General features: G+C 40.3%; 1 protein-coding gene across 2 annotated transcripts in view; it reads right to left on the bottom strand.

Moving 5' to 3' along the window:
- DLK1 (delta like non-canonical Notch ligand 1) overlaps positions 1–9,991 on the bottom strand; it is a 26,452-nt gene extending 16,461 nt beyond the window's left edge. The window contains exons 1-2 of one of the 2 annotated variants that reach the window (XM_072428339.1): positions 9,651–9,991; positions 8,954–9,042 (exon numbers count right to left, since the gene is read on the bottom strand). In XM_072428339.1, the coding sequence (XP_072284440.1) occupies positions 8,954–9,020 (67 nt within the window). In that variant the 5' untranslated portion in view covers positions 9,021–9,042; positions 9,651–9,991. Of the gene's footprint in view, positions 1–8,953; positions 9,043–9,176; positions 9,244–9,650 lie in introns of those variants that run through there. The other variant, XM_072428340.1, reaches the window with a different exon arrangement.
- Between the last annotated feature and the right edge of the window lie 359 nt (positions 9,992–10,350).

The following is a 10,350-nucleotide window of genomic DNA, read 5'->3' as shown; positions in this document are numbered from 1 at the left end:
ACAGATAGATTTGAGTGTCATCATCATACAGTTATCAATGGCGGCTTCTATTGTTCCTGATTACCTTTTAAATCTGACCTTCAGCCCTCTTTTTAGTCCGGCACAATGAATGTATTACCCAAGTTCCGCTCATCCCTGGTCCTGCTCATTTATTCTAATTTTTTGTAACTTTAAAATGAATGAACATGATCAAAAAAGTAGTAATTGTATGCAATTGTCACGCAAAAATTGTTTCAAGCCAGTTATCAGACGAGTGAATTCTTTCTTTTTGTATGTGTGCGTTATTAAATTTTACAAAAAAAGAAAACATCAAACAGTGGTAGAAACAATCTGTAAAAACCCAGATACAGCTTACCGAGCGCCCCTCCTGTGAGAACAAGCTGTCGCTGGCAAAGGCAGATATGGCCAACAGCGTCATTATAGCATAGCAAAAAATCTAATGGCCACAATAGGCGCGAGTAGCACGGACACCCGTCTAGCTGCAGGATACCGGCCATTGCCAAGATTCTTTTTAATTGTCTTCACTTTGTGTTTCCATGACATATTGCATTGTTAGACATAGTTTTAGAAATGTTATGCAAATCTGTACCATCCTATTTCCATCTGCCAAAAAATAATATTTCATTTGCTGCTTCCATGTAATCATGGCAACGCTGGGGACATTCTGTCTGTGCACAATGCCTATGGATATGCCATTCTCTGCCCGTGTTATTGGCTTTATTGCTTTAGCCAGCAGCACCGAGATTCGTGTGATTAGTGCAGAAGGACAGACAGCAAAACATGTGTTTGTCTGTAGGGGAGAGCAACAGGTAGAACATAACTGGGAAGCTTTTTGAATTTCTTCTACTCAAGAGAATATTTATTTCCCTCTATTTTATATTTTTTCACCTCCCGACAAATGTGGAAAATGTGTCTTAACACTTTGTAGTCTTTTCTGGGATTTGCTATTTTTGGAAGTCCTACAAAAGACGGATTACTGGGCTGTTGCTCCAATTAGGACGAGCGTTGGAATCTTAAAGGGAAATGTTTAATACTGGGCAGTCAGGTCAACAATAAATCAATATTTTGCTCTTCTGGATTATTGATTTGGCCATATATAACAAACACTTATTGATTGGTTTCTAGCCTCTGCATGGCAACTCTTCGTCTCTGATCCGCCTAAAAAATTTTGGGTAAAGGTGGAATCTCCTTGCTTGGATGTATTTGGTTTTTGCTAGTTTATTATTCTTATATAACATTTTATACAGCAAGAAAAAGTATGTACACATATAAGATTATGCAGACGCCTAGGCTTGTCTCTGGAGAAAATGTGATCTGTGCACAGTAGTTAACCGATATAATTCATGGATCGGTCCTGGATCCATGAATGACCACAATACAAGTCTACAGAGAAGAGCACAATGGGGTGCCACTTGCTTGTTCTCACCCCTCCCCTCTCCATAGAAAAGGACAACGTTGGGTACGGCAGTTCGTCTTTCACCTTTTTGTCGCTGGAAACATTTATGTACCCTGCTTAAGGCAATGGGTCTGATTTAATAAAGCTCTCCAAAACTGGAGTAGACTATTATAGAGCAACCTGGGTGATCCACCAAACCTGAAATGGATCTGGTCCAGAGTTGAAAACATTTGCCAACTAATAGCAAATAATCTATTCCAGGCTTGCTGAATCACCAAGGTTCTCCCATGATATCTTTCTCCAATCTTGGAGAGCTTTAATAAATCGGGCCCAATGTTCAAACTAGTCATGAGGTTGCAGCGTTGTTGCCGCAATGCCAGTGACTTGCTGCCTTGGGGAACTAGTAGAAGCTACAGGTGGTCTTTTCCTATGGAAATGGGCATATGCTGGTTCCTTTAAAAAGCCTGGAATGGATCTGGTTCAGGACTGAAATCATTTTCCAGCTAGTACCAAATAGTTTTAAGGAATTCCATTCCATGTTTGATGGATCAATCAGCTTCACCCATGTTGGTCTCTCTTCTCTAGTCATCTAGAGCTTAAATAAATCAGCATGTCCAGCATTATTCTATTGGGTAATGATATCTTTAGTACAACAATAAATTCTGAGGTCAAAGGGGATGCCCAACCTAACTGACCTGTGACCTTCTATTATATAGGATCACTCCAATGACCTGAGCATTGGTGGATATTTAAATCACATGTATGGGGTTTGCATTAGGAACCAGCCAGTGCTTTGAATTCTATCAAAACCTCAACCAAAATGTGATATATCCAAGCTTTGCAGTCCTTCGAAGCAATGTCTGTGTTTTTTTTTTTTTTCAGGTTAGGAACAATTTCAATAATTCATGTTGATCCATCAGCAATGCTTTGTCCTTGTCACTTTTTGAGCATTAACCTGAAAGCAAAAACATTATCCGTCTTCTGTAAACTACCCCCATGTAACGGAGATAAACAATGGCACTCATGATCAAAGATGCGGTACAATGAGTGAACGTGTGCCATCTGCAGAATCACCAGGTGAAAAGAAATCTCAACAATATACATTGGAGCCAACTTATCTAAAGACTTTTAAGCCGATGTATTTAAAACATACATTGATTTTTTTTTTATTTGCATTTTCTTCTGCAAAAAGTACAGAATTAAAAAAAAAAATCTATAGTAAGAATATTGATTCCCAGAAGAGAAGATTCATTAGCAAAAGAACCTTTTAGCTATGTATAGATGCAGCAGACACGTAGATTAGACTTGGCCTCCATAGAATAATATATACACAGCTAATATTTTATGAAAAAGACTTCTTTTCATGTGCGGATCTTTGCATTTCCTATTTTTTTTAGCACAGGCAGTTTAACCCCCACACCCTCACTTTTTCCCAGGGGAGCGATGGGGTACATTTCTTTGCAACCTCAGCAGGGCAGTTGGATCAATCAAAATAACCCCACATTATCCTAGGTATATATAAATATAATTGTAGGTATTTGTAAGATCATCCTTAACGTGCATCTAGCTGTTATTGTTATACATCGAGCAGGAAGGATTTATAGCCCTTGCCAAGATTTTATTTCTGTTGCCAGGTTTAGAAGAGGTGGGGGGGGGAGTTCTAGCTGCCACCAGAAGACATAAATCCCAATGAAAACCATGCAAAGATTAGATTTCTGGAGCTTTGGATAGCTTGCCTTTGATTTTTTTTTGTATTGTCTGCCTATTGAGACAAAGATCGCCAAAATCAACCAAAGTAAGGCTTTAAAGGGGTAATAAACTGCAACTGCAAATTAACAAATGGCTCCTAGGAGGTTATGCCATGATGTGTGAGTATTTACTGGCCTAGCAAAGCGACTCCTTTCAGTGCTGTAATGTCAGCGCTCTTCCTCTATCACCAGTACTTCCTCTTATTCTTTTTTCTGAGTTCAAAATCTGGGACCTTTTGATTGGCTGGGTCAGGTTGATGGATCTTCTACCCATGATTATTGGATTTACTTGGTTCTGTCCTAGATTTGTGCCAAGACTGTAATTTGGGCTGAACATGATTTGGATTGGTGTATACATGCAAAAATAGCACAACATTATATTGGTTACAAAATATAGACGAACAAGTGTATGGCATCCACAGCTTCCAGTACAGATCGTGCATTGTGTCTTGGGATGGGTGGTTATCAGTTGGGGAACATATGCCCTGCCACTCTTGTGGCCCATGATTGAGGTGCCCAAGACCTAAAACTCCTCATGTTCTTCCAAAGAGCTTTAAAGGAACCAGTGGGAGCTTTGGGTTTGTATACCCCCTGATAAAAGAGCATTTAGGTTTGTAAAAGGTTTTTCAAAGGTAATTTAAAGGGATGTCCGAGGCAGATTTTGGTATGGATAACCCATTAGGTTCTTCCGGGGACATTTCAAGGGAAAGCAGTCGGAGTTTGGGATATGTATAAATTCAAGGATTCTTTGAAGGTCCAACCAATAGAAGCTTTGGGTATGGTTAACCTTTCCAGGTTCCTCCAGGGACATTTAAATAGGGACCAGTGGCAGCTTTGGGGTTGTAGAGCACCTAAGTTTCTTCAAAGATTGTTTAGGAAAATATCATTGGGGGCTTTTGGTATGTATAACCCCTGAAGTACTTCCATGAACATTTGATGAGGAACCTATGAAAACTTTGGGTTTGTGTAACCCCTGTGGTTCTTGCAAAGACAAATTAAAGAGCAACCAGTGAGAGCTTTGGGTATGCATAAATTGCAGGGTTCTTTGAAGGTAATTTAAATACGAACCAATGGCAGCATTGGGTTTGTATACCTCCTAACGTTTTTCCAGGGACCTTTAAAGAAAACCAGTGGGGGGCTTCAAGTATGTGCAACTCCAAAGTTTTTTTTCAGGTACTTTTAAAGAGGAACCCATGGGTATGTACAACCCCTGAGGTTCTTCCAAGGAAATATGATGTAGAACCCATGGGAACTTTGGGTATAGATAACTCATGAGGTTCTTCCATGGACATTTGAAGAGGAACCTGTGAGAGCTTTAGGTATGGATAACCACTGAGGTTCTTCCAGGAACATTTGATGAGTAACCTGTGGGAACATTGGGTATGTATAAACGGTATGAAAGGTTCTTCCAGGGACATTTGAAGGTCATTGAAAGAGAAGTCAGTGGGAGATTTAGGTATGTATAACCCCGAGTTCCTTCCAGGGACATTTAGAAAGAAACCAGTGGCAGCATTGGGTTTGTTCAACCCCTGACGATCTTCTAGAAACCTTTAATGAGAAACCTGTGGGATCTTCAGATATGTAAAACCCCTTAAGTCCTTCCAGGCACATTTAAAGAGGAACCCGTGGAAGCTTTGGGTCTGTCTAGCACCTGAGGTTCTTCAAAGATTATTTAAAGAGATATCATTGGGGGCTTTTTATATGTATTCCCCTTCAGGTTCTTCCAGGGGAATCCTTGGGAGCTTTGGGAATCTTTGGGTTTTTCCAGGGACATTTCTGTCTTAAAGATGAAATCCTAAATAAGTTTGGCATTGAGTCAATCAGTGGTCTTGTACAAGGCAATCTGGTGTGGTTATTAGTTGCTGAAAGCCAATTTGTGAAGTGTGAAGGAGAATGACAGTGCTGCGAAGCGTCGTAGAAATTGCTTTTACGTTTTAATTTCATGCTGCTACTCCCAAGTATTCAGCGGTGAAATAGCGGCCATATCTGACTCCTCTAATATATAGATCTCTGAATCCCAATGGCAGAAATCCACATGGAGTCAGAAGAACCAGTTACCAATTATCGCTTATGGTGAAACTTATATTCAAATATGAAGAATCCTGCTTGTAGAATGAACTGCCTTTGATTATCAGGATTCAATTCCCATCAGAGATATTCCGACCTTGGATCGGAACTTGTAATTCGAGCAATTAAAGTTCTAATTTGGCATAATCTGGTCAGTGGCGACATTGGCTGAGCCATACCACATCTGTCAATGGCAGGTATAATATGGCTCATTGCATGCATAAAAATTTGGGTTAGAGTTTTGGCACAGACCCAAAGCCAAACACCAAGCTTATACAGGCTTTATGAGAGATAACAATGAACCTGCAGTAGTTCTGCTTGGATTGAATGACACCACTATGCAGAACATTCTCAGAACACCACCGCCAAGGTAATTGTTAAATGAGGTTCTTATAATGGCCTTTATGTTAGCTTGATGTTAAATAGATTTATATTTTTCTACTGAAACCCTACAGGGGGCATCCTAAATAAGAGCAGTTCAGCACAAAATAAAAGCAATATGAAATGAGATTTCTGCCTAAAATCAGACTTTTGCAGGCGGGAGTGAAGTGTAAATAATTGATTAGTTATAACCGAGCAAGTGACAATGTTTGTAATGCAGAACCAATTATACCACATGCACACTGAACACATGAGGGATATTTGAGTCTAGCTTCACCCTATCAGATTAGGTGTATTTTCATCAATTTATCCCCATGTGCATTAGAAACTGCAGCAAATCAGAGCCTGGTTCATTTCCTGGCTGGCGGACATCCAGCATCATCTAGCCCCTTTTTCCTCAGCCTGACTGTCCCTGGCTCATTCTATTAATTCATTGCATTTCAGTTCTTTTAATTACTAAGGCTTAGCATCACATGTAACCTAAGTGGTGTGCAAATACACCCTGCCTAGGAACGCCCAATCCTCCGGAACGATAATTGCCGATGGAGACATTATAAAATTTGAGCACTAGCGAGGAGAAAGGGTGCTGTGATGTTTTCAGGAAACTGTGTGCAGCACCTTGGCACCCCTGGCTTTGTTGGGTAAATACTAAGGAATGCATATCAAATGGATGTATTCTAAGTTTTAGGCTCTGTGTTATGTTTTCTTCTGTTTAGCCATCACCTGCTACAAAACGTTTAATGATTACAGACCTCAGTATGTTGATCACATACAAGGGGTGGGAGCCTTGACCATTGCTTATGGGATGGCTTCATCCAAAGGTTTCAGTTGGACAAATAATGCCTCCACTTTAGCTAACCCAAAGTGCTTTGGGAATCCTTTAAAATGTAATAAAAATGAATGCTGGAATTAAATATATATATATGGAACTTTATTAGGTCCACCTTGCTAGTACCAGGTTGTCCCCCTTTTGCCTTCAGAAATACTATAACTCTACTTGACAAAGGTCCTGGAAGCATTCCTCAGGAATTCCTTAGGGAAGGTCCTGGAAGCATTCCTCAGGGATTTTGCTCCATATTAACATGACAGAATCACACAGTTGCTGCAGATTTGTTTGCTGCACATAAATAATGTGAATCTCCTCTTCCACCACATTCCAAAGGGGCTTTATGATTGTCGGCCATTTGAGTCCAGCAAATGCATTGTCATGTTCAGGAAATCGGTTTGGAATATTTGAGCTGTCCTGGTGGGTTATCCTGTTGGAAGTAGCCATCAGAAGATTGTTTAATTGTGGTCATAAAAGGATGAACATTATCAGCACAATACTAAGGCTGTGGCATTGAAACAATGATCAAGGAGGAGCTCAAAGTTTGCCAAGAAATATCTCAACACCATTACACCACCAGCAGCCTGAACCATTGATGTCAGGCAGGATCCATGCCGAATTCTGACCCCACCATCTTAATGTTGCAGCGGAAATCAAGACTCATCATACTAGGCAACGTTTTCCAGTCTTGTCCAATTCTGGTGAGCCCATGCGTATTATTATAACCTCAGGTGCTGTTCTTAGCCTATAGGAGTGGCACCCTATGTGGTCTCCTGCTGCTGCAAGCCACCTGCTCCAATGTTAGATGTATTGTGCATTCAGGGAATTCTTCTGCATATCTCGGGTGGAACAGGTGGGTATTTGAGTTCCTGTTGCCTTTCTATCAACTTGAACCAATCTGACCTCTGGCATCAGCAAGGCATTTTCACACAAAAAACTTTTGTTGAATTTATTTCCATTTTTGACCATTCTCTGCACGCCTTAGAGATGATTGGGGGTGAAAATCCCAGAAGATCAGCAGTTTCTGAAATACTATGAACATGGCATTGTTGTTGGTGGCAGGCTGGCTGCTATAAGTCACTAAAATCTCTTTTCTTACTTATTCTGATGCTTGTCAATGTCTACATGCCTTAATGCATGTGCTGCCATGGCTGATTAGATATTTGTGTTATCAAGCAGGTGTACCTTATAAAGTGGCTGAATGAACGCTATATTATTATTATTAAACAGGATTTATATAGCGCCAACATATTACGCAGCGCTGTACAATAAATAGGTATATATATAAATTATCGGACAGCTTCATCTAAAGGTTTCAATCAGAGCAAAATCTGCCTCAAAGCTGCACTGCCCTTTAGCTAACCCATAGTGCTGTTGGAATCCTTTATCCTCATTCAATATTATTTGTAACACACAGATTATAAATGCACAGATATATAAAAGTAAACAGTTTTACAAGTAAAAAATGAAATGAACTCCTTTATAATTTCTCATTACCTTGATCCCATCACCAAACCCCATAACACCAATCTAATCCCTTGTGCCAAGCCAACCTTCATCTTCACGCTGCCTCTGGTGATAATTAGCAGCATCCAGATGCCATTGTGAAATGAAGGAGTTGTTTATTTTATGCATTTAGGGTTTTTTACACGATACTTCTCATGGAGACATTTACAATGAGCGAGATTGGATGAGTTATAGCAATGATATAATACATATTTGCATTTTTATATTTCATTTCCATAGGGAAGGGGGAGAGGGGAGATTATTATAAAATCTAGGTCAGAATATAGACAAATAACTAGGGTTCATGGACTGTTTTTTGTTTTTTAATTTATTGTCATGTTGGACAAATCTTTATATATAAAATAAAATCAAACACATTACATCTGCAGAGGAACTACATTAACCAGCATGCACTCATCTTTCTATCTAGAGAAGAACCACAATGATACAAATGGCTTGGACACTCTTATATCTAACAAAGGATCTGCCAGTTCCAGCAGGATTTGGCAATAATATCTTTATATTTATTAAGAAGTCCCACCATGCCTATCAAGCCATTGGCACCACAATGTACTAGGTGTAAGCTTTTGGGAAATCCTGGGACTTGTAGTTCTACTACACCTAAAGGGCTAATATTGATATGGGTTAAGAAACAAAAAAGTTCAGCTGCTGTATATACAGCTGCTGGGACTAGTAGTTCTACCACAGTTGCATACAAATTGAAATGCTATCCATGGTATATTGCGACTAGATCAAACCTGGCATAGCTCCCGGAGGAATCCAGTCTTTCCTATACTCAAGATGCCATGGCATGCTGGCATTTGTAGTTCCATTACAGCTATCCAAGTGCTGGCATGGCAACCTGGACCTCATATTTGCAGCATAGCTGCAGTGACGGAGAGCTTAGCCGTGCAGGTGACCCAAATGCTGTCATTAAATGCCTTCTGGGTCTTGTAGTACCTCTGATGAGCAATAACTGGCTGATGTATGGACTTGGCGATGTGCAGAGTGTAATTATCAAGCCCTTACCTTGAGTCGCTGACACCATAAACTGCGATAAGATGAACGACAGAGCACAGACCAGCGGAAAATCCATCACTAGCCTTTCCTCGGGGTGCCTGAAAGAGAATGCACGTGCCGTAATCCTCCCATATCTAATCATTGGCATGCAATGCTTCTTATGGATAAAAGGAAGACGTTCAATATGCTGCTTGGAACAATCATTCATCAAATCTGCTCTCCACACTCTCACCTTCAAGACTTCCCCATACGCCTCACCCTGGAGCTTCCTTCTACATTGTGTATGGCATTCACCGACCCCACCAAACACTCTCCTACAACTCACCTCTTGCAGCAAGCATATAATGCAATCAGATCCACCCCCTGCTTCCTCCCTAACAATCTGCCAAGGCACACATGGGGTCACCTTATCCATGCCCCTTCCTATTCTTCCTCTTTATATCCCCTGTGCCACTATATTGTATTTTTGCACCTTCTGCACTTTTTTTCCTATAACTTTTATATGCCTTTTTGTAACACTTTGTAGAGCTGTGCAAGGCGCATTCTTTTTTTTAATTTTTTTTTTTAATATAGTGCTAATACCTTGCAGCTTTGGGTACGATCAGCATCTACCTGGGTTATAAAAATATCACACACATAAAGTCCTTTGTAATGTGAATAATAACAATAATAATGGCCATAGTACTACAGCAACTGCCGCACTCACCTTGGCTGCTCCTCCTACCAATTTGGGAAGGGTCAGGGGTAAATTAGGCACCTGTTCATGATTTCCCTCAAAGTTTGGCTTTTATCTTCCAGATTCTAGGTCAGCTATGCACAGGACCCCCAGATATTAGCCGCCGGTACCGCTCTAGGATGTCTGTTGCCTAACTCCAATACCAAGGAGGTGTTGGCAGCGTCCAGCCATGCAGGAATTGGTGCACTGGAATAGGAAAAAAAAAAAGAAACAAGTCAGTTGTACAATATTGTGTCGCCTGCCTCTGTCCAGGATCCGTTCTCCTGAAGGCAGGAACCATTTGGAACAATTGCACTCCTGCTCCTTTTTTTTCTTTATTTCCCCGAGCCTGCATGCATGCACGCCTCCAACAATGCTGATTGTCATTCACAAAGCTTCTTAGAAAACATGAAGTGGATTTTTATTGCATTTAAAAAAAAAAATCTTTACTGTGCTGTTATCATACCCATGCACAAAAAAATAGCCAGATCTACAGATTCATAAAATGATTATATTTTAATGACTGGCCAGACAAACGTTGGAAATCTCAAGCTGCAAGCAAATAATTAAACGTTTTATTAAAAGCTGTAATTAGCGGTTTTTGAGTGTTGCTTCTGTGCAAACGCAATGTTTTATCCAATACGCCTCCGTCGCATGTGACAGCAAAATCACAATGTTGTAGAGCAGATGG

Source organism: Pyxicephalus adspersus, chromosome 12, assembly GCF_032062135.1.
Source record: "Pyxicephalus adspersus chromosome 12, UCB_Pads_2.0, whole genome shotgun sequence".
Taxonomy (NCBI): domain Eukaryota; kingdom Metazoa; phylum Chordata; class Amphibia; order Anura; family Pyxicephalidae; genus Pyxicephalus; species Pyxicephalus adspersus.
The sequence above is the reverse complement of the archived record's forward strand: the minus strand, read 5'-3'. Positions and strand labels throughout refer to the sequence as shown.